The 25848-nt window shown below is 38.5% G+C and overlaps 1 protein-coding gene across 2 annotated transcripts in view; it reads right to left on the bottom strand.

Moving 5' to 3' along the window:
- Stacl (SH3 and cysteine-rich domain-containing protein) overlaps positions 1 to 25848 on the bottom strand; it is a 100287-nt gene that overhangs the window by 60381 nt on the left and 14058 nt on the right. For both annotated transcript variants that reach the window (XM_076324272.1, XM_076324273.1), the window contains exon 2: positions 9188 to 10005. In XM_076324272.1, the coding sequence (XP_076180387.1) occupies positions 9188 to 9590 (403 nt within the window). In that variant the 5' untranslated portion in view covers positions 9591 to 10005. The remainder of the gene's footprint in view (positions 1 to 9187; positions 10006 to 25848) is intronic.

The following is a 25848-nucleotide window of genomic DNA, read 5'->3' as shown; positions in this document are numbered from 1 at the left end:
TTGATAAGTATTACTTTAAGAAACACGATATTTATATTTTACAATTCTACTATATTCTGATACTTGTTTAATATCGAAGATTGTGGATAAGTATTCAATACTGATCTGTTATTAGGAGGAAGGTATCGAAACAATTTTCGAAGTAATAATTGTAAATATATTCGATCGACGAACGAGACATCGACTCTTACTTAACAAATCAGTTTCATATAAATCCGAGTATCCAATTAACAGGAACCAAGCAACAACTTCCAACGAACAATTGCATCGCGTGAAGCGACCAATTTGCACTCCGCGCCGATAAACAAATAATTAATTCCACAGTGAATACGCGCCGAGCGTAATGTGATTACTGCCAAATCCCACGGCGTGTTTCAGTGCATTTGTTTAACGCGTTGCTTGTAAAAGGGCTTCCCTTAACGCTTCGTTCGATCATAAACTGAGACCCTAATCCGTGGCCTGGTCAGAGAAACCAGTTTGAAAAGAACGCTTCTCCGCGTGGAATATGTTTCTTTTCTGTAAAAGAAAAAACGTAACGTAGAAATGTTAGTCACGAGAAAAGAATGAAAAATAGAATTGCGCTTTTTTGACCAGTTACATTGCAAATTGTAAGTCCCGATGAACTGTTTAAGCGTCTTCTGGTAATTTAACCGAAAAACAACGATTTCTTCCCGATTTTTTTCCAAAAGAACTATAAGACTTTTCGGTATCGAGTTTTCGCACAAGTATTTATCAATATTTGCACTAGATTCGGAATTTCTTCCGAATGAAAATAATACAAATTGCAGGAGTTGTGTAATATTAGGTGAACCGTGTAAAATTAAAAAGATTGTTCGCTGCAGAGTTAAGTTGAAACTTGAAAAGTTGAGAAGAAGTCCTTGTAGAACGAACCGTAGACACTGACTTATAGTTCCGGACGGAAAAGTGTTGTGTCAGTTTTTTTTCTTAATGAATATTTACAGCTGAAAATCCAATTTAATAATAATATGGCTTTCGCAGGCGGTGAAAGGTCTTCTAGATCGGGGATCAGCGTTCCGTGCACATCTTGCTAATTTTTATTCGTTCAAGGTCGCACGATATTCGACAAAAGAATAAATTGTACTCTTAACCAGGAATATTTATTGAAAACAAATTCGTCACAGAGTTTCTCGTTTCTTTGATCAGAATCTGTAATCGTGGTCGTTGTTTCGTCGATAGAATGACTCCAAAATTTGAACTTTTAACCCCATTTACCTCGAAAATGAACGAGCCACCATGTTCGCTAACAAAGAAGGAAGTGTTTTTTAAACAGCTCGCCGAGACCTACAATTTGAGATATGATTCATTAAAAGGCCACGATTCCACGTCTCGTTCTCTCGTCGTCGGTCGAGTCAGCGAAGAGAGTTTCCGTGCTGTGTACAAATGAGGAAGAAATATGTCAGAAAAGCTTGAAAAGTAGGTACAGCGTAAATCTTTTCAGATGGTCGTCCATAAATAGAGAGGAAAATTGCGCGACTTTTCGACAAAGTTCAGCGAAATAAATTATGCTCGCGAGAGCGGAGTAGAGTAAACTATGTTGCCGGGATTAAATTGTTGTTGAAAGAGTGGCGAATAGCACCGTGGCACTTGTTGAATGGACACTATTCCTTTTAAACTTTGCGCGCAAAATTGAGTAATACGCTACTTTTCACGAATTAAAAATGTTAAATTACGGTAAAGCTTCTTTCGTTCATCGTCGTCGTTCGTATTTTGTCTCGTTGCACCTGTACCTTTTCCTTCGGTCCCCACGTTTCGAATTTCGATTGCACAAACGCAAATGCATACAAATACAAATCCATAGGAATACATACAAACACATACAAATACATAGAAATACATATAAACACATTCAAATACAAACAGATACAAATACATATAAATACATATAGATACATGCAAATAGAAACAAATACATGGAAATACATAGAAATACATAGAAACTTGTCTCTTCGAACCGATACAAAAAGAAATGAACCTACGTTCGTTTCCATCTTCCCACTCGAGAATTATTAACGCGACTCGACAAATATTTGCCCCTTAAAAACCGAGAAGTACCAAGGATAACCAAGTCCTTTCTTACTCCGATCTAGAGCCACGGGCAATTTGCAATTTTTTTCTCCCTTCGGGCATTAAGAGAAGAAACAACTTATAGATCTCTTCCCACTCGGCGATTCACCGCGTAACTCGATAAACTCGGTCCGTGAAAGCACTCTGTAGTCCACAGGTAAAAGTATAGAAAAAGTAAGTAAAGTTCTTCGTATCTTCCGGCAAGGTCCAGGCAAATTTGCAAACTTTTTATCCACGTCGGCGCGAAGATCGATCGAAGGAGTCACGCGGGACAGAGGTTAATCAGTTCTGACGCGAGGCACGACGTTTTCGAGAACGAAACACGATCCCACCTTCGATGAAATCGCGTCTGACAGAGACCGATGACAGAAGGACTCGGTAATAGAACCGACAACCCCTGTTCCCGCCCTCGACATAATTAATCTTCGCCCCGGGGCGGTGTGATTGGCTTCAAAGAATACAGACCTCGCCGTGAAAAATGCCGATCGATCCTCTCCCCATCTCACCCCGGAAGAAAAATTTCTCGCTCGTTCGCGCTTCCAGCCTCGCGCAAGATCGGTTTTTGTTCACGAGAAGTTCGACACTCGTTGCACACCGGTGGTGGGGTGAATTTCTTGCCCGGCGCGACGATGAATAATGAATTTCTCGCTTCCTCGACGCGTTGCTCGATTTAATGCGAGAATTCGTGTCCAACAGGGCTGCTATAAAGCGATTTCACTCTTTTTAAGCTTCATCCGTAATGGCGCTGAGAGTTATCGACTCACGACGAAGGAGTTACTTGTTGAGCGAGTTTATTGTCACGGTTTGCGTAAAGGTAAACCGCACTACAACAAATCGTTATAATTCGATACTATTATATATTTATCTTTTAAAAATAGAAAAATGCACATTTCTTAAAATGTAAATAATTCTACTCTTAAAAGCAGCAATTTCTGTGAATTAAAACGATTGTGTAAAGTATTGTCAATTGGATCATATTTGAATAAAAATTCTAGAAATATTTATCGAATGTTTGAAAATCAATCGACAAAGCCAGTAAGTAATTGATTTTTTTAACAACCCTCCGATTAATTGATGCTTCAGCCGATAATTTTCAATTAACAGTTTTTGATAGGTTAATTAATGATCCAAGTAATGTTGTGAATTAACGCCAGAACTTTGGTTGTAATTTAGATCGCGGCGTTGTAGTGAATACGATTTGAAATTCAATATATTCTAACCGGATAAATTCAATACTTTAGCCGACGAAAATTTAGTCAGTTATTTAACCGTAACGGTTTAGATAATGTTGATTAATGAAATTTTAATCGGAAATAGAAATAAAGTTATTGCGAGCAATTTTAATCTATATAAAATTGTAATTTTATTTATTAATAACACAATTCGTCGTTCAAATTTCGAATTCGGTAATGTTTCGGTTAAAAAAGTTGATTTGTCTTTATTTACAAGAACGTTAATAAACGAACAATTGTTTTTTCCGGCAAAGAAAATTTTAGAATTTAAAAAATTGTGGAATTACGAAATTCTTAAGATACACAGTTTTAAAACGTTTTTGTATAAAAATTCAGACCACTAAAGTACGAAAGAAGATAATGGAAATAACGTTTTCAAAAGCATAAATTTGAAAAGAATGTAAAAAGAATATAAAAAGAAGAACTAAACGATCGAGCGAAATTTAAAATACTTGGATGTATTTTCAACTATGTGCAACTTTTTCAAATTAGATGAAATTAAAACTTTCAAAATTGTATTACCACTTTACGAAAGTAGTGAAGTTCTCCAATTGAAAAATGCATTCAAAGGGAAACAAATTTTCACTCCGTAGAAAAAATTCTACAACTTTTAACAAATATTATCCTTCTTGGAGAATATTCGAGAAGAATTTTAAGTGTTCGCGTTTATTGTACTCCTCGGGTAAAAGAAGGCAGAAGGTCGAGAAAGTAAAAACGAAATAAAAAGTCACTTAAGATGTTGCAGCAGGGACAAGGTAATTATAAATGGAAAAGCGTGCTCGACTATTTGATGCATCGTTTCGTAAAACACGTGTACCCGTTTTATGGGGCAATAATTTACAATTATGTCATCACATCGTGTTATTTTATACGACGCGCGCCAAGTTTGTTTTTCTTTTTCTAAATTCATTTTTTTAGTTCACGCGCGCAGAAGAATGAATTTCAGTTTCTAAATTTTTCAAGTTTCTTCTTCTTTTCGACTAACAAGCTCGTGAATATTCTCATTACTTGTTCGAAACTATAATATTTACTACTTTTGAGAAAAGTCGAAATTTGGCTCGTTGTTAATTGGAGTTTTGTTTTAACCGAATTTCACTTTGTATAAATTCCATTTCCTTGTTAACACCGGTTACTTGAGAAGTATAGTGTTTGTTATTTGATAAATTACGCGGAAAAGTAACAGAAAATCATTGAACGTGGAAGGTTTTTTAAAGTGACTGTAATGGTATTGTTTATCAAGAGGTAGAAAGCTATTTTAATTTCAACAGCGTACAGTATTGGTTTTCAAACTCGAGTCCAATTTCTGCACTCGACTGTGAAGTTTCTGACAGATAGCAAAACGAGAAAGGATTCAAAATAAATGTAGCTAATACTTTTTTTTTTATTCCTTCAATGGAAAATGGGAAATAATTTTCACGGTGGAGAGGGAATTAGTTTGAAAGTTACATTTTCAATGATATAATAATAACCGGTACATTGTTTATTATCATTGTACTTTATGGGCGACTGACTGCTTCGTTTTAATCACTTCAATCGCTAAAGTATAACAGGTGAGGAACACAGCTGCGGGCAGTCACACGAGTTAGCATACACTCGTATAATAATAAGAATACTAATAATAACATATCTACGTTGATCCAGAATTGTGTACAATGTAAATTGAAGGATTAAATAAAATATGATATGCAGATGTAGGATAAACGCACAGTAGTAAAGGCTAGGTACGTCCATACGCTGTTATTAACATAACCTAGAATTATTAACCTAACCTAATACACGGTATGGAAAGCTAAACCAGAGTGCAGGTTTTCAGGACTGTATATGTTTAAAACGGAAAATCAAGAAATTTAAGTACGTTATTCGTCATAATAGGAATAATGTTTCGACACTTTAATATTCTTGTGATATTTTCATGTAAAAATTTCTTCCTACGTACAATAAAAGAAAAAGTAATTTATAAATCAGGGTGTATCCCTTTAAATTGAAAGTCTCCATAAAACAAATAAGTCTCGCTTTTTCCTTATATGATATAATGTGTGCATCGGTGATACTAATGACAATTCGTCTTCTCTCTCTGGATAATAAATTGTTTTCCAAAGTAATGCACAACAATGAATACACCGTGGTGTCCTATAACGAATTAATTCGTTTTAAAACGTTGTTCGTTACGAAATGCAATGATATGTGTGCGTATGTGTACATACATGTATAAGGGTGTTTCAAAAATATCTAACTGTACTAGAGACAGATGTTTCCGTAGTTTCAAATCCATTTTGTATTCTTATTTTTCTCCTTAAAATAAGTCCAAACGCGACACACATCAGATTAATTATAATTGACTTAATATGTACAATGTTACGCAATATATAAGCTGTCCAATGAATTTTGCAGATCCTTCTGATTAAATTAAGTCCAAACACGACATAAATCAGATTAATTATAATTGACTTAATGCGTACAATGTTACACAATATATAAGGTGTCCAATGAATTTTGCAGATCCTTCTGATTAAATTAAGTCCAAACGCGGTATAAATCAGATTAATTATAATCGACTGAATACGTACAATATTATACAATAAGTATCGTGTCTTTCCTTCTTCGCTGGTTCAAGTTTCTCCGACTCGAGATCTCTGACCGAAAGGGATTCGGGAGTGTGGTATAAATCGGGTAAAGTTAACCGTGCATTACTATAATACACTTACTATGTATACTTTTGTATACTATGTATACTATGTATTACTATGTATACTTTTACCGAGAATTCACGAATCCCCAGCGAAACTTTTTTAATACCCCGTGGGTCGACGAACCACAATTTGGGAAACGGTGGTCTATCGTTTTGCGATTTATAGATCGTTCTCAGACATTTGCGACAGTATATAGGACATAAAGCACAGGACTCGTATTATGTTCAGGGTTCGTCGCTGAAACACGCGATCCATCGTATAAATTTGCCCCGTGTCTGTTGGTCGGGACACTGGTGTCACGGACCCTGAGAAGAGCTGCCCTCACGGCGACAGTTTCCGTGCCAACGTGATCTCCGCGAGTTTATTTCACCGTTGTGTCATTCTTATGGCTCCGTTGGCTCGTTCCTTCCGAATTTATCGTTTACAGGAACGCGAACGAGACTGCCATATATCGCGATCATCGCGGACCCTGTGCTTCCAAGCTTTCGGTGGAAAGTCTGGGTTGAGCGAACCGGTTGCCAAAATATTCTCCCTTCCGGTAAAGAACTTTCCTCTTTCTGTCGTTGGTGCCAGCGACTTTTCCATTCCCAGAATTATGAATTCTCTTTCGACCCAAGGTGCCTTCCAGACGAGAAACTGAAGGATTAACCGAATGGAAGGAAAACATTCGTCGCCGCCCCCCCTGGGTCCTGTCTAGATTGCAGACGAGTAAGCGGTCTCTTAAGTGGCTCGTTTGGGACAGCGATAAAGTAACTTACTACCGTCGAGCATGAAACCTAAACGCGCATTACGGTATCTTTAGTGTATTGCATCGAGGGTTGGCATAATAAACAACGCGGAACGCTCCGAGCGTATAAGTTTGTAAACTACCAAATGGAAGGAAAAGTAGTCGTTAAACCCAATAAGGCGTACGCTCACCCAGTATGTGGGTGTCCTTTGATCACGGTACGTGTAATCGTCGTACGCGTTTCAGTTGTCCTTGTTCGTGGAACGAGATAATTAAACGTTCGTGAAAAGGTTTTACATACAATGGAACCTGATCCAGGGATCGTGTTCTTCTTTGGTGTAGAGCGCGTAGAATAGAAGAAGAGAATGGCTACACGCGAGCTTAATGTATCTACGCGATTTATGGTGATAAATCCTACTCGAATCGCAGCCTTTCGAAGCAGGTGCTATTGTGTTTACGTTGCGTGTAGATCGGTACCGTACACGTGAGCCTAGATACCCTTTGCGTAATAAAGTAAGCGAGGGAAGCTGCCCCAAGAACAACACAGGATGACGTTTTTTTTTCCCGGGCTACTTATGTTATGCAAATCGATTCAAATGGCACGATACTTTCCTAAAAGGCACGAGTTATCTCTCAAGTAACACTCGGGGCAGAAAAATACCTGTTTCCAATGCCCCGAATCTCCCCAAACTTATCGACAAAAGTGTCTTCCCTCGATGGCGAGGATCATCGTAATTTATTCAAAACACGCGACGCTTTTGTAAAAAGTATCGAGAAACTTTACGAATATTGTACTTTTTTTTTCATACGAATCCTTTCAACGTTAGTACATCTTACGATTTCAAAAGTATCTATCACGGGATAAATACTTTCAATACTAATTTTATTTAAAAACGAAATTATGTTTCGAATAACCCAATACTTTCACTTTTATCGATGTTTCTTTAAGTGTGTGTTCGATAAGTGTTACGACTAAAGTCGTCGTTTCTAACGGATCACGATACGTATAGTGTTATTCTTGACAATTTGGACCACACTGTCTTAACTTTCTTGCGATTAATTATAAATTTAAGAAAAGTTTGTTCGATCTTGAAAATTATGAAAAATTTGTACGCGAGAAATGCATTTCGATTGTAAGAGCAAATGTTACAGTGTTTCGTTCTGACATCTGCTAATGCAACTCCGGTAAAGCTATCTAGCAAATGCTGGAGCTTATTGCTTGGCGCGCTTATTAGTTGCAAACAGTATTCTATATGCAGAGTCTTTGCATTATCAACTCTTGAAATTCTCTTCAGAGAGAAATGACGCCTATTTCGGGTGCTCCGAGTAAAATGAACGGTCGTTAAAATTATCAGACCCTAACACTTTAAGAGGGATCTCACGATTCTTTTCAGACACGGTATATTAAAGATAAACGTAATTTATTTAAATTACGCGATACTGTGATAAAACGTACTAATTACTCGACCAAAATTGTTTACGAGAGAAACGATACATTGTCCCGAAACTTTAAGTACGCTGAATTATCCTAAAAGTTTTCAAACTTTATTCGCAAAGGACCTAATCTTTCGAGGCGACGAGACATTAAGTATTACTATCGTAACAAGTATTAAATATATAAAAAGAATTGTTTAGAACGAAACGACGCCTAAAGATTGCCTCTCGAAACTATTAGGTTTCTCGTAAAGTCATTTCGTTCGTTTTTGGTGAAAATAAAACACGATTTTTTCAGAGTGTATAAACATTTTATTAAATTACATATTCTCCATTTTGGAAAACGAAATGACTTTTCGAACAACCCAATGGAAAAGATACCCCAGTCATCCGTTAAAATTGTACAATACTTGGTAAAATAATTTACAAAAGAATTATCCTCAAAGTTGTCGCACGAGGAACCTAAAGATTATCTTCGGAGAATTGTTTACAGGGAAACGACGCCTATTTCCGACGCCGTAAGCACCGAATCCTCAAAGTTATCCCTAAAGCCTCGAGGGAGATCCCGTCCCTAGCCTTATACCAACCACGGCAAGATGATGGATCACCTTCCAAAAGTTGTTAAAAAATAAACGACATACCCTATCGACGCTAATACCTCGCGAAGGATCCCGAAGATAGTCTTTGGAAGCCATGGACCACCATCGTGTGCCCATAAGCTGTAATATTGTAAAATGTCGCAAAACCGGTTCCGCTACTCACCAGTTTGCACGAGTTTGAGCGCGTCTGCATTGTGCTGCTTGGTCTCATACCAATCACGGCAAGGATCTATTCAAACGATACGCGAAGAGACGATGGTTCATCTTCCAAAAATTGTTAAATAATAAACGACCACATCCTATCGACGCTAATACCTCGCGAGAGATCCCGAAGATTGTCTTTGGAAGCCATGAACCACCACCCGTGTGCTCATAAGCTGTAATATTGTAAAATGTCGGAAAACCGGTTCCGCTACTCACCAGTTTGCACGAGTTTGAGCGCGCCTGCATTGTGCTGCTTGAGGGGCTCATTAAGCCCGGGTTGCGTGAGGTCCTTGAGAGGATTGACGGCATCCTCGCCGGCGGCACCGCGACTGTTCTGCATAGTCCTGGTGTCGTCCCCGGGACGAGTGTCGTCCCTCGTGACCTGGTAATCGCGAGGCTCGTTACGACGAGCTCTTCTTCTCCGCGTTTGACCGCGGTCGTTTCGCCTGCGCTCCTTTCGTCTCTTGCGGTCCTCCTCGTGGCGCTCGTTTCTCTCGCTGAGAGCGATCACGGTGATCTGACAGCTCGGCGTACGATCGCCGGTCAACACTGACCTCGGATCACGGATTGGATTCTCATAGATACGCAGGAGCTCGTCCGCCGGGTAGATGACATACATGCCCTGCCGATGATGGTGTTCCCGTAGCCTGCGCCCGCTTTCTCGCCGACTCTGACGACACGCACGGTAGCGTAGCTCCCGCCGCCGGTGCTGGTGGTGCTGCTGCCGCTGCTGCTGCCACTTTTCTCCGGTCCGCGTGAGCCAACATCGCTGCCCGCCAATTCATCGTTTACGATCCTCTCGCGAGTCACGCTGCCAGGCCACGCGAACAGCCGCATCTTCTTGGCACGGTCGCCACCGTTACCGTGTATTACGATTCACTCCCGTACTCCCGTTTCGCTTCCTAGCCCGCTACGTCGTGTCGGCTTACTCCACCACCGGGTGATTCCAAGAGTGTTACGGCCAGCTGAGCGGCCGGAGGTTCGGGGATAACGGTCTAAGGATCTCCCATCGACGGCCGATGATGTTCAATTGCCTGGAATGGGAAAAAAATCGCACGGTCAGGGGCATGTGATTCACGATCGGACGCTATGGTAAACAAACGTGCAGAGAAATTCTACAGAATCGTCGTAGATAACGTTCGCGTGAGGTTACTTTTGAAAATAATTGATAAAGAGAAGAAACGTTGAGATCTACGAAATCTATCGAGAGTAACATAGAAGGTGTTGCGTGGGGAAAGTACGGCAGGAGTGGATTTTTAACATTGAAATTAGATAAAGGTTCGTATAAGTATTGTTTGACAAGTCTCTGTTTGACATTGTTTGAGGTTGTTTCTAAAAATAATAAGGAAAGTGAAAAAATGTTGAAATCTATCATCAGTAATAAACAAGGTATGGAGAGAGTACGATCGGAGTGGATTTTAAACATTGAAACGAGATAAAGATTCGTATAAATATCTATGCTCCGTTTGACCTTGTTTACGAGTTGCAGCATAGTTTGTGTTGCAATATTCTTATTCGCGCGTAATATAGGTACAGTGCAATTTGATATTAGTTTGCTGTCTTTCCGTACTATTTGAGATCGTGAGATCAAGCGAATTTGTGAATATTATTATCGCCTTTCACTCTTAAGAGTCGTTCCGTTAAGTATTAACAAATACACCGATTCGGTGAAGAGTTTCCAACGCAACGCCACGATCGTAGCTGCACGAAAGACGAAAGCTCGTAGAAAACGATGGGAGTTCGTACGAGTTCGTCGAGTGTGCGGTGCAATCGCTTTCAAACTTTTTCTTCTATGCTTTTACGATGTGATCAAGTTTTCCACCCCTTTGTCTGCCCTCGCTTTTCGAGAGGTTTGCTTTCTCGAGAGCGCAACGAGAGAGAGAGAGAAAGAGAGGATCGCTGAGATTAACTACGGTATAATGTTCCCACTCTTTCGATAATCTAGCTTGCGCCACGACGATTGTTACCCGCACACGACCAGTTTTATATTTATCGGTGTGCCACGAGCTAAAGTCCCGCACTGAATTTATTTAAACAGTCACCGCGACCACAGTCGGTCTTATGCATTATTAATAGAGCCCATTTCGACTTGGTTAAGACCGAGTTTGTTCCAACGGTGAAAGAACCGTTCTGTTTACAAGGTAAACGACTTATTCAATGTACGAATAAAGACGAAAACGTCCTTCTATTTCAGCGACTCGAGGACCTCGACGTCGCGGAGATCCTCCCGCTGATTTAAATCCAATTTGAATGCTATTCAATGGGAATACTAAATTCGATCGGGCTCGAGTGTCCTTTCTACAAGCAATAAACAAATTTACACAGCGGAGAACTTTGTTCAAGAGATAGTACGTTCAACGGTGGACGACGGTAACGAACTTGTCGGATTCTAGATTCCGGGAATATTATTATTTATCGTTTAAATTAATCGCTAGAATTTCCGTATTATCACGTTTCTAAAATCCTCTATATTTACGTACCAATATTTTCGTACGAGTCCTCGACGTACACGGTTAATTCTTTCCGAAACGAGAATCGTAGAAATACAATGTACAGGGTGTCCAAATCCTCACCGATCGATTTGAATTTCGCGCTATTCTTGGCGCAATGCGAATGAAAATTCTTTCCAAAATTGATCTTTCCTTCTCCCTAGAATAGATTCGATGTACAATCTTCGTCGCGAAATTTAATTAAAGTTAGACACGTCCGCGTACTTTCTTTCTCTCTGTAGTACATTAAACGTGTATTGCAATCTGAGTTGCAAAAATTAATTGAATTAAAGTTAGACGCGTCCGCGTACTTTCTTTCTCTCTGTAGTACATTAAACGTGTATCGCGATCTGAGTTACAAAAATTAATTAAATTTAATCGAATCCGTAAGTAGTGTTTTGTGAAAAGAAAAAAAGAAACGTATTTACACAATCGTGTACAATAATGTACGAATCCACGTAACTCAAGTACACGTTATATTGTATATAAAAATGTTGTCGTTCTTACGCGTTTCAATGGTCGAATTTATCGAGTAAATATTAATATTTTCTACTCGTCCGTTACACGTAGACTCTATTGGAACCGTTAGCACTATCCTGAGAGAAACTTGCACCCCATTAGTCGAGCGAGAACGCGTCTGCCTGTACATGTGGGAATAGATCAATCAATCACGATAACACTCGGAGATCTCTCTTCGTGGACGAGGATCGAATGTGAATCTCATCTACTTTGGTATACCATTCACGAAAGCTACGAAGCATCTACATCCAGTATGAAATTTTCCTTATACATGGCCAACCACATAAATAACATCTAAATGCAGAGTCTGAGATCAAAATTCTATTACGTGCGAATCGATAAAATATATTTACACTTCTTTAAGTCTTCGGATCGTTAACTTTCTTTCGATTCTTTAGCTCGTGAGTTGAGCAAAAAATTCGTGAGCCGTTCCACAAGGCGAAAATGAAATATCTTCCGAGCGACTTGTATCGGAGTATTATGGATACGAACAAATGTTAAAATCTGTAAAAATACAATTGTACTTGTTAACGCGCGGCACGTAAACAATGGACAAGTACAAAATTGATCAGAGTATACGATTTTGGTAGAGAACGGTGAGAAATGCATTTTGCGCGCTGTATTTTCCTCGAACGGCAAAATTAATTAAATCATCTTTTACGTAAATTTTCGATTACCAAGAACTTGCAGAAAAAAGATCGATCGAAGCCCTCTAACGGTTAGTACGAGAGTTATTAAATTGGCTAGCCCTCTGGTGACAAGTACGCGAGATACCGAATCGGTTTACTGGCCCTCTGTTGGCAAGTATCGCAGGTACCGCCATAACCTATAATCCTCGGCAAAAAATGATCGGGCGACCAGAAATCTCCCTGTTCCGTTTTCGACTAAAAGATTCTCAACCCTAGCTCCTCGAGCGTGCTCCAAATCTTGGACAATTAATAATATTCGCGAGGTCGGAGAACGGCTTGTTAATTCCCCTTAAAAGCTTACCTGGCCCGGAAGAACGGACAAATGATGCAATTATCACCGCGCGAAACCCGATAAAGATGAAAAAGAAACGCGGAAGCTCCTCGGTATTATATTCCGTCCGCGTGCCTCGCGCTGATAATTCCAACAATGAGCCTCTTTTGAGTAATTAAACGGTCCCGTTACAAAAAAGAAGAAAGAAAAAAAAGAAAGGAAGCACGGCCGATCGTTCTTACCGATTCACCTGTCCCGTGGAAATTCCTCATGGAGATCTGTGCAAATTACGACCAGCCATTTCGCGTAATTACCGTGAGTCGGAGACTCCTTTCCGTTCTCGCCGGAACAAATTATACACATTGACTTCCGCCAAGTTCAACCGAGTTTCCAAGAACGAAGCGTCGTTTTGTTTCACCGTGACACTGTTGAATCTCCGCGACACTTCTTACTCGTTTTATCGGTCTAGGTGCACGTCAATGTTCACAACACAACAACGTACGTTTCTTTCCCCTTTTACGTTTTCTTTACACTCCGGTATAAAATTGTTAACCGTTCGCGGTCGTGTTGAATTTGGACACGGGTGTCGTACCGGTCGGAATTAATTTCCCTTGAAGAAGCAGCAATACGTAACATTTAAGATTAAACAAGATATATTGATTCTTTCGTGAACTTCAGATATACGTTCATAGAACAATGTGTTTTAATGTAATGTTTTTATGTAAAAATTATATTTTATTGTTCTCCATCGTGTGGTATCTTTCGAAACAGTCTCCAACGTACAGTCCTGTTTTTCGAATACATGTATCGCAAAAATAATTAGTTTGGTGTCTTCCGCTCTTTCTGTTTGAACATACAGAACAATCTTTAGTTTTTACATCTTTATAGTGCCGCAGTATATGCAGTTTTCCATTAAGGAAAATCATTAAGCCTTTCCTCTTTACCGGATTCGAACCGGACCGAATCGTCGAGGATCACGATTATTTTGTAATACGTTTGAATAATTTTCACGCGTTCTTTCTCCGTGTACTTATCCACGATTAATTTCCCATCTGTGTAGATAACACGTGTCAAGTTTCGGGTGAATCGGTTCGACGTTTTCAAAATAGCGCGATATTCAAATCGACCGGTGACGATTGGGACACGACTGGAGCCGTAAAGGAAATTGAAAGGTCACTTTTCTTCGTTTAAAATATTGAAAATTAGGGTTAAAGAATGCAAGACAGTTTTACTCGAAAGAGGCACTCTTTCTTGTCGAAGAGAAACAAAAGGATAATACTTGGAGAAGAAAAATCTGTTTGATCTGTCTCGTTTTTAAACCCATCTTTGGTGTATCGTCGAAACACTCCTCGCTCTGATCTCGAACATTTAATATTAATGATTACCAAATTCCAAGTCCACCGAATAAAATCACACGACACCTTTTCGTTCACCATTCATGAGTGCCTCCTTTCATTAGCATGTCGGTCCCCTTTCAAAGCTCGCTTCAATGAACCCGTAACCTAATTCATTAGTCGTGATGCATCACGTAGACGGAACGAAGCATTTTGAAGCAGCTGAAAAAAAAAGTTCGAAAATCGTGTTACAATATCGGATTAAAAAAGCTCACGGTAGCTACTATTCTATTCTACGGTCGAATAATTGGAGCACTCGCTCAATTATCCGGAGCTCTCGTTTCTGTTCAAGACCTCGTGTACTAAGAAACTCTTGACAAGTTCGTCGACGTGGAGAACCGACTGTGCTTCCCCGATGCATTTCTCTATCGAGTCGACGAGTTTTTACGATCGTTGGGATCGTTTTCGTTACGAGTGTCCTACCGATAATTATTGTAATTTTTTTCTTTTTCTTTCGTCACGGTCACGGAACACTCGAAAGCATCGTATTTGTAACGATAACTTTTTCAACGACTGTTTTAAAATTTCATTTCAAACCTGATCATATTTCTTCAATTTGGAGATAAAAGTGATCCTTGTCGATTTAAACAAAAAAGTAATAATTCTAAATAAAAGAGGAAATTTTCGAACCGGATATCTCAACGAACCGAGCTTGAAATCTCAAATTTGAGTTTAAGAAATTATTCAATGTTCCGTCGATTAGGACGGATTGTATGTATTTTTCGGTCCTTTTCGTTCGTACGGTTAAATATTCTTTTAATCGACCCAGTAGATTTTTCGTAACAAAATTAACCAAATTTACACGTATGAAAAAAAAAAGAAAAATTGAAGGAGTAATTAATATTAACCGTTTTTCTCGTTCTTGTTTTCCGTAATATTACCGAGCACGTAGTTCTACGATCTCTCGAGCAACGTGTCAAGAACGTTCATCGAACCACGACCGCGTGTCGTTGCATAATTTCAACGTAACTCCGACTACGACCCGGAACGATGAAGATAGCATCCGTGCAGAACACGATAATGAAGCTGCTGGAACTGCTTTATGAATTGACGAACAGGACCACGCACATGATACACAGACTGTGATTAGTTTCACTCGTGCACCATTACACTCCTCTTCTCTCTTTGACATGTGTATCTATCGACTGCCAAGCCTTTGTCAGGGCACCACTCAAGGTTTCATTATAATTTACATTTTTAACCCGATGTCTTGATTTTTGTCAATATAATACAGAAAATGTCCACAGAGGCTAGATATTCGAATACGCGTTGGATTTTTACATAGAATTATTTTCTTTTTAAATATCATACCTTAACCCTTAAATAGACCCACGAAAGTATAGTACTTGTTCGTGGTAATAAAATTAATTATATAATTTCCACGACAAGGATACGAAAAAAAATTGAATTTATACGCAATTTAAATATAAACCAAGTTTGGAGAATCGTGACGCATCTACTTATGGTATAAATATCTCTATACGTACCTACTTAAGGGTTAAAAAATGACACCGCGGTGACCCAATTTATTAATGTCATGGATGCATGTACGTGTGCACGGGATGCAATGAACGCGTTGAAAACGATCTTCGCTCGACTTGCATCGAGATCTCCACTCTCTTTTTCTAGAAATTCTTTCTTTTGCGTTTTCGTTACGGTCAAGTAAGTTCCAAAATTCTTATTCACTTTCTGCGTCAAACCTCTGACAAATTGCTCTCTATCGTCGCGGTACACGAAAACCCTAATTCTGGCACGAACTGGATCTCAAGCGATAAACAATTAAGTCGTGAAGTAGTCATCCTCGTTCGCCGTGCCTTCGCAATTTGATCGCGAGTCGAGCAGACCGAATTACTAAAAAAAAAACTTTTCGCACCGGGGAACGAGTTTTCGACCATTCGAGAGCTGGCCGGGTACACGCGAAAGAAACCATAGAAAAACGCAGATTGAATCGTCCGTCGTATTTGCATAACTGAGAAACCATTGGTCGTACTCGGAACGACAAAAGGAAATTTAATACTTGTCAGGTTTTCCATCCCCGAGGTTCGGCCAGATATGAAATTTCCTCATCGGGGAATGAAATAACGTCTGATACAGTTCCGATTTCAATTATCGACAATCGAAACAACGTCGTTTCCGGAAACGCTAACCGGAGACAGTGAATATCGACGAGATTTCCATTACGCGCCGTATCGGGTAATTCCTGAATCCCGTTTGCGTAAATTGTAAATTATACACGTTCCACCGAAGCGGTTAAATTCACGATCGACAGGAATTAGCTTCGAACGTGATCGTTCAATGATTTTTTTGAAACGACACGAACGAAAACTTCATACATCGTATACCGCGCGAAAGAAATCGCAAACTTTCCGTTCTTAAATCAGAGATCGATAAATCCTCTGTTATTGATCCTGCTTAATATTTCGGTTCATTTGGCGATGGAATTGAAGAATGTAAATGTTAAAACCGATGATAAACGATAGAAACGATAAAATTGGTTCTTAGCGTTCTCGGATCGCGTCTCGATGGAGAAATATAATACACAATGATGAAACGCAGGCAAATTTGGAGCGTTGCGAGTAAATGAAACCAAATGTTGAACAAATTTTACAATAGAGTCCAAAATTTTCGCGAGCAATTTTGTCGTTAACAGAGTTCTTTATTGATTATATAAAATGAAAGAGAAAGTCAAGAAGAAGAATTTCTTACATATTTCATCGAAAGTGTAAGAATCTTTCGATCAGTTTTCGATTAGTTTTCAACGCCCGTGGAACTAATTTTAGCTCATCGTGTTTCACGCGAAGTAAATGCTAAAATTAAACATTTATTGACCGTGCAAATTATTTCCTTAGAAGAGGAACGATGTTCTTAAGAATAATACGGAATGTTACACGGGAGATACAACTTTTACACGTATTGCAACTTCTTGAGAAATCATTTAAGAGCCCGTGTTCGTAGAACTGTCTTCGTTTGCTTGTATTGGGTCGTTCTGAAAGTCGTTTGGTTTTTTTTTTTTGGTGAAAATAGAACACGATTTTTTTAGAGCGTATAAACATTTTATTAAATTATATATTCTCCATTTTGGAAAACGAAATCACTTTCTCGAACAACCCGATAGAATGTGTTGGAAAGATTCTGCGAAAGAAAACTGGAACACCCTGAATGATGCATTTGATGGAATTGTGTTTAATCTAAGAGTGAAAATTACCCGAAAGAAAACTTCTTTGCAATTGTAGAGGAACAGAGTAAGGGTTTTCCGTACCCAATCTCCATGATTCGAATACGATGGAGAGGACTGTAATAGTTAGTCCGAGTCGGGACTCTTAGCAGAGAATGGCTGCTGAGAGGTAGATAACTTTGTTCGTGATCTCTGAATCAATGGCGGTGATAAGTGAAAGCTTCCAGACATTGTTCTAACTTCTTTTATTGTAAGCTTCTACATTGTTTAAGAAACTTCCTCGACACCTTTGCGAGACTAATTTCTTCGAAACACGACATCGAGATACGAGACGACCTAGGTCTACTTTGATTCTTTATAAAGAGATCCACGTCTTGAGGATGATCTACGAAAATCCAGAAATAACGGCAATGCAAATTCTTTATAACAACCGTGCAAACATTTTTTATCAAAGTACGTACAGTGGACGATGAAATTGTTACGAACACTTTGAAACTATTACTTATTCGATGTTTGGTCGAGAATGGAATTTAAAAAGTCGTTGAAACGATACTTTGGTTTTCTAAAAAAATGTATTCGTAGAAAAACCTTCTAAATATTGTGAAAGCATTAAAATAATTGCAAGTATGGATGTGAATATTTGGTTACACCTTCCTTTCCGTCCACATGTAACAAATATTAATTGATCAAACAAGTTGTCCATCCATATGGAATTACTACCGAGAAGTATAAGAAAATTATCGAAAAGATATTAAAAACATGCAGAGGCAATTACAGATGAGAAGGATAACGTGACCAAACATTGACATGTATATATATTTTTTTATTATAACAATATTGAAGTAGTCGTTGAAAATGAAACACGATGTTTTTAGAGTGTGTAAACGTTTAATTAAATCATATATTCTCCATTTTGGAAAAGGAAATTACTTTCTCGAACAACCGAATATTATCTAAAGTAACGATAAGAAATGGAACTTTTAATGTCATTTAAAAGAAGAAAAAGCAGAAGGGTAAACGAGGCTGTTGGGGATCATAGTTAATTTTATGCTTGCAGTCGGCCCTGTAATGGCGACCTTCGTCGCGTCGTTGCCGCGTGTAATGCCAACCTTTTTGTGCCAAAAGTGACTCGAAGGATAGGATTCCGTCGCCTTGATCGGCCAGGCGAGCTCATCGTTCGAGATTCTTGGGGCACTCGATGAAAACCTAGTCTCTTGAACGGTTTACGCCCCTTCGAACAATTCCATGAGCAGACAAAGACGCATGGTAGAAAAAGATTCGTAATTGGTTACAATCGGAACTCGTTACCACCATCTTTTGTTCGTTAAGGGGAAATACGCGGAATCGAAGAAAGAGTGGCTATTCGTTGCACGAATGGATGGAAATATATGTTTCGATGGATACCAAAACCAGAAACTCGAAACAGTGGATCATTTATCGAGATCGGTACTGTATTCTATCAACGCTAGAAATATCAACGGTGAACGTATCACTGTTTGCATCGGACTGCATAGGTATCTTTAAAGTTGGACAAAGAGAGGGTAAATTAATTTACGAATACCGTTGATCGTTTCTTTTGATAATTGTCTACGAACATTGTATGCAAAGACACAGTTGATAATCGAGCGATTTTGAAAAGAAGCTTTGAACAAGTCAAATTGACACTTTTGGTGTTAAATACCGATTGAAAAAGTAACAGCGAATCTGCTTGTAGTTGTTTTTGGCTGCGGAAGGAAGACCACGGTCAAAGTTGCCAAAATTGGGAACGAAAATTGACAATTTTTAATTCGAACGAAGCGAAGAAGACAGTGTTCGGATGAAGATTCGTTATAATGTGAAAAATCCAATTTCTTGGGAGACACCGTTTAGATTGGAGCCAGAAGATACGTCTGCGATGCAACGAAGCCGAAAATGAACGATCTTCACAATGAAGACAGTTGACTGACGCTTAATTCGGTCTTCTCTTTCTTCTTCCACGCGACGAAGAAACGTGTTCGAGGCTCTTTGACATCGAGAAGAAAAAATGTCTGTCGTTAACTCGAAAAATTCATTTTCATGAACGTCAAAGGACCAAGTGAAGCGTATTTTAACTCCACCGGTCTAATTTGACTACTCTTCAACTCATCACGTGACTCGAACACCCGTCACAGTCTAACCAACAATATTCCAACACCAGTGACGAGTTCCATCCATGAATAATATCTGATGATTTTAGGTAGCGTTTCCCAATCTTTTCGTGGCCCGTATAACTCCATGAGTCCATTAGCTCCCTACCATAATTCCTTCTTGCCAACAGGTAATATTTTATCCTCAGAAAGTGAGCCCAAATATAACGCCCCGAAACGTAAAATTGTGGACTGGCTGCGCAATTACCGTCATCCCTGAACCGATTCCAATTAAGAATTAAATCGACCGAAAACAACCTCACGCTGTATCTGCTTTCCAATCGCATCGGTCAGGGGACAAAATTCACTTTAATGCAAATGCCATGTTACGTACGACCGTTTTGTGTCTTCTGCATGGTGGTTTGGTAACTGGTGGTACGATTGAAAAGTGGACGATACGAGAGAAGAAAGAATAAGTAAAAAATATACAAGTTCTTGTTTGGATTTCCAAACTTCTTGAACTCGTGCTCCAAAGAAAGAAGATAACATTTCTGCGCCTGACGTGAAAGATAAACTTGAAATACATTGGTGCAAGAAAAGTTTACTCCTATAGGTATTGAACTTCGATTACCAATGTATCAACGTCAACGAAAAGAGATGTTTAGTAAAAAATATACAAGTTATTGCATATTTTTAAAATTTTTACAAATTATTGTATATTTTTTAAACTATCGTAAGTTATTGTATATTTCTTATTGTTAATTTTAATGTTAAAATTTTGATGTTTTCGTACGAGGCCCGGTTTTCGAGAAAATACTCGAATTGTTAGAGGTGTTACTCGAAATAAGAAGTTTTATCCGTCAGCAAGTTGATGCACCGGTGCATTTCAATCGTCGTGCAACAGAGTGTTTGAACAAACATTATCAAGCTTGAATTCATCGTGGTGGAAGAATAGCTTGTACACCACTCTATCCTGACCTAATTCTGCTTGACTGTTAATGGAGTCGCATTACATTAATTGTAAACTCTGAAGGAATTGCGAGTGTCGAGCAATTAAAAGAAACAATTAGCCTAGCCTCTGATAAATTGAAATAACGGATCACGATAGAAAGTGTTCGTAGAAATTTAATTGGAAAAGGAGAATTGTGTATTCGGTAGAATAGGCAACACTTGCAACAATGTATATGAATAATCAAACTTATCGTACGTGAATGCAACGAATACTTCGATTTCATAAAATTCAATACGTTTACAATTAAAAGTAAATATCGTTACCTAGTATATAAACACGAATGTCCATAAGTTCCTTACGAATCAAAATTGTAGCGAAAAGTAGAATTGAAAGTAGATATTGTTACCCAAGGTGCAAACATTATTAAAAATTTCCAAAGATTTCCCTCGTGAATCTGTTTCCTCGTAAAATTGAATAAATTCGTAGCTTAACGTACATTTGTAATAAGTAAACGTTTTTAAAAAATTTCCAAGAATGATCTTATCGTTCCGTTATCCAGTCTTGAACGAAACCCATTGGCGCAGCAATGTAAATACTACTTTTCATTCAACTCGTGTGGTTTAAGATGCACTCTTATCGATTTCGATGTTCATTATTTATAATGTCGAACCGTACCCCTTTTACGCAACGGTACCGAACCGATACAGAACTCGCGCGGAGGCATAAAAATAGCAAATAAAAATAATCCCCTGGCGCAGAGCATTAAATTCGCTTCCCTTTCGCGTTTCCAGCGAAAGCATCGCCGTGCTGTCTCCTCGAAAGTGGTCAGGCAATGCGAGCTTTTTCGCTTCTGCCAGCAATGTGACCGCTCATTCCTCTCCCATTTCTATTCACTCGATCGACGAAACTTTCTGGTCACTCGGGCTCGGGACAAATTGTGCGGCAATTTTCGTGGATAAAATCGACTACAACTTTCGTAACTACCAACTTGTCTTTTGCCCAACGACAGCGTGGAATAGTTACCGAGAACCCATTAACGCTACAACCACCGACGATGAATATTTTCCTATTTGTCTTAGATTATACAAGTGTTTTCGAGGTTGGACGGGGAACGGGAAAATTAATTTACAAATAAAGCTAGTTGCCTATTTTGATAATTGTTCGCGAATATTCTAGGCAAAGGCACCGTCGATAATCGAGTAATTTTAAAAAGAAGTTCGAAACAAGCCAATTTAACTCGAAATACCTTTGGTAGTTCTAACGTTACCATCGAAATGTTTAAACTTGTGTTTCTCGTGTTTCATGGTACAATTATAGAACCATTTTATTATACTAATTAACACGAGATGAAATAATTGTAACGGTTGTTTATACATTGTTGTCCTATTATTTATACGTTTTTAATATACATAAGTACTGCTTGAACTTTAACTGCTTCAGTAGTCAGTTCATCGTATACGTATACAGTATGGTGGTGTCTCTTTTACGTTTCTTCTACTTGTATCGATATTTATATTATGTTTATCAACATCGATCGCGATACGGTACTACCTGCTTTTCGTTGATTTTACTATTTTCTATCCAGTTGGAACCGGTCGAAACAGATGGTACCACATTACCGCCAATGTACAGGCACCGATAAAAGTAGAAACAGTGAGCAATGGTCAGACACACTCATCAACCTGCACCTCGATCGCACGCATACTCGGTAAACTTCCAAAATCGACTTACTCGGAAACGTAGCTGGCAAAAGCAACTGTTACTTTACATTTTCATGTTATTTTCGCGCAATCATCCTACCTCTGTGAGTACAACCCCATCATATTCAAATTTGTACAGTATAATATGGAGAAATTTCACCCTAGGTAGATTTCTGACGGTTAAACACTCGGTACGACTAATCCATCAACCTCTGTCAAACTCTACAAATTATTAGTAATTACCGTACCATCCTGTACTTCGAAAGTATATTATTAATATTCCATTATTATTGAATCTATTTTCTTATTTGTATCTCTTGTCAAGTTTCTCCGGTATAAATTTCTTTCAACGCTAAATCCAGCGAGACGAGTGAATTGTTCCGCCTCATCCATACCCCTTGAACTTCAAAGATAATACCTTCGTATTTATCTCGAGGAACTTGAATTTCATACTTCTGTATATTCTTTGGTATTTCTTTCCCCGTGACTCTTACATTTACGTACTCTCTCAAAGCACCTGTATTTTCACAATTTCCCAGAGTGACTGCAATTTACTAAAGTAACCCCGGAAATATAGTAATTTAAAGATCGGTCGATTCGCGTGGAGCCTCGACAACCACTGAACTTTCCAAGCTTTCTGTTAGTTCTGTAAAACGAGGCCACGATGTAATAATTGTAAATACATCCTGAGCGATGTGACGATATTCAATGACTGAATTAATGGAGAACGGGAATGGAGACCGAATTAATGGAAAATCATGGAACGATTACAAGTAAACGTTTGTTTTAGGTAAACTAACTTAATTACAGTGCGGAATAATTCAATTGTAATTACGGTTCTCGTTCGATAATTTGTTGTAATTCGTTCCCACTGTTAAAAGGCCTGTCTCGAGTGAAACTTTAAAATAGAAGTGATTCTGTTTAAAATAAAACGTGAAGAATAATATTTATTACTTTGCAAAAAGTTGATAAATTCTAACAAAAAGAAATTATATCTTGGAACATCGAAGAATGTGTATGGAAAATGATGAAAAGTTTTTCCAAGGTTTTGCGTCGTAAAAAAATTTTGGAAAAATCACTTCATTTGCAACGTTTTGCTCAAAGCTCTTCCCTTAAGTAAATTTCAATATTAACGTTGCTCGTCTTAAGAATGAAATTTCTATCTCGTTCGGGGAAACGAGAAGACGTTCAAAGTGTCAGAAGTTAGTAATTGAAAAATATATCACGGTAAACTATGTTGCAAAATATGTTTCAAACGTGACAGAATTTTAATATATTACCTTTGCGACACTTTCGTAAGGGGTTCGTAATAATTTATAGAAGAGGAGATTTCTCGCCAGTTCCATTCATAGGATCGGTTTCCCTTTGGAGAATCTTGGCTCTCGACTTTTATCTACTCGGGACTCGCAATGTTTCATTCTGCCAAAAAAAGAGAAACAGCGCTTTGTGCTTTTGTTCATGAAATATTTCCCTTCGGAACGAAAACAAGCGAACAAAGAAGGAATAAAAATCCAATACACAGAAGTTCTGTTCCTTTTCCTTTTTCCAAAGACACAGTGTCTCTTATTTCTTCGACGGGAAGACCTTCGAGTGAACGATAAAGGTTTTCCGTTCTTCGTCTTATTTGGTATAAAATCATCGTTAACATTCTCTTTTGCGATTTACACGAATCTGTTTAGCAGTTATTTTTGAACATACCGTACATTTCGGTTGGCTGAAGCTTTTCTTAGACATTGGTCAGTTGGAAGAACGACCATGGAACAAAGTAGTCGCTGGTTTCCGCGACAATTTCCTGTTATCAGTTTTGAATTAGAATTAAAAACTGCTATCGTCGAAAACGAAAATTGACAAGTTTTAACTCGAACCAAGCAAAGAAGATAATGTTCGGATATAAATTTCTTGTAACTTGAAAAATTGATCATTTTGGTAGATAGATAGATGGATAGAGTCTGAGAAAAAAGAGAATCATAAATAATACATATTTAAAGTGGAAAACCTTCCAAAGAGAACCGAAGGAACTGCCTCCTAAAGTTTTCGATTTGCCAGCGAATTTGACGCTTTTTTAATCTCGTTAACCAAAGTATCAAAGCAAAACTTTGGAATGAGAAGAAGTATGGAGGGAAAAGAGAGAGAGAGAGAGAGAGAACGAACGAGGCGCGAGCTTTTCGCGAAATTACATCGAGTTTTGTCGAGTCCTGACGGCCAACTTTTCCGGACAACGCCGAAAAGCGTAACTTCAAGGCTCAACTCACGGATAGGCGTCATTCTCAGTTTCCTTTGCAATGCTAATTCAGGCCAATTTGCAAGTACAACGAACGCGATTTGCCGGAACGAATCGATCGTTTTCTCGGTTTTCCCTCTTCGCTTGTCGTCTCGTGGAATTCTGCTAATTCTTCTTACGGCGGAGAATGCCCCAGGGGGTTGCTGTCGTCACCCTTTAACGGCATTCGATCGAGAAAAGTGGAGCAAGGGTTGAAACTTCGTAAAGAAGTTCCTTTCAAACCCCCCCCACCCTTCACTCCGTTGTTAAAAAGAACGAACCGATCGATAAATTATTGGGCTCTCTCACCGCGATGATTATTCTTTCCAATTTTCTTCCCCTTTACGGAACTGCACGTTCGTTTATCCAAAACCTTCACCGTATCAAAAATGCATCGTTCAATGTTACCGCTGTTCAACGTTCTTTCAATTTTGTTTCACATCCACAGAGTGCATAAAAAGTTTTCCTCCTCTTGTCGACAAATTTTGTATTCCTTTCTGCAAATATTCGGTGCACAAGTTCACATTCTTTGGTTCAAATTTTTGTTGCTTTTTATCGATCAACATCGTAAAATATGTAAATTATTGCGTTAATGCTTCCTTGGTTATACAAAACGAGTAAATATGAATGTGAAAAGGGGACGAAATTTTTCAAACGCCTTTACGATATGTATTATCCGTTAAGAGGATATTTTTCTTTAGATTTTGTTAAAAATCGATTCTTCTTTATTTCATTTTCTGTGAATATATCTTTGGAAATATTTCTGTCGGAGAATATCGCCGGATTCGAAAAAATAACAAAGTTGTTCGCGGTTGTCCGCAACATGTTACATGGCACCGCAATAACAAGTATTTCATCGAATCCAGTGATTCCAGAGACCGAATGTTTCTTGGTCAGATTCGGCTCAATCGAATCAAATGTACTTTGTTCGATGAATTGTAGGAACAATGGTAGGAACAATGGTAGGAACAAGTGAAAAGATCAAAATAATAGTACGTCAAATTTTGAATACGATTTTCTTGAAACCATACTCTCTCAAACAGGGACTATATTGAAGTAAATGTAACTCCTGTAATTTGTATTATTACTAATTTTGTTGTTGTTGTACACGATATTCGAAACGAAACGTCGCACGATAGAAACTGCACTCCGCGATATCGATTTATTTTTCATCGAAGAATCGATTACGTTCACAATTTTGCAAAAAATTCATACGACTCGGTGTCGTAACTATTTTCATTCGTTGGTTCGCGAGTATCCAGGGTTTTTGTTCGCTTAAAAACGATTCCTTTTATCTTGCTCGTAGCCACATGTCCAACGATT

Source organism: Ptiloglossa arizonensis, chromosome 12 (genome assembly GCF_051014685.1).
Source record: "Ptiloglossa arizonensis isolate GNS036 chromosome 12, iyPtiAriz1_principal, whole genome shotgun sequence".
Classification (NCBI taxonomy): domain Eukaryota; kingdom Metazoa; phylum Arthropoda; class Insecta; order Hymenoptera; family Colletidae; genus Ptiloglossa; species Ptiloglossa arizonensis.
This window is presented reverse-complemented; position numbering and strand designations above follow the sequence as displayed.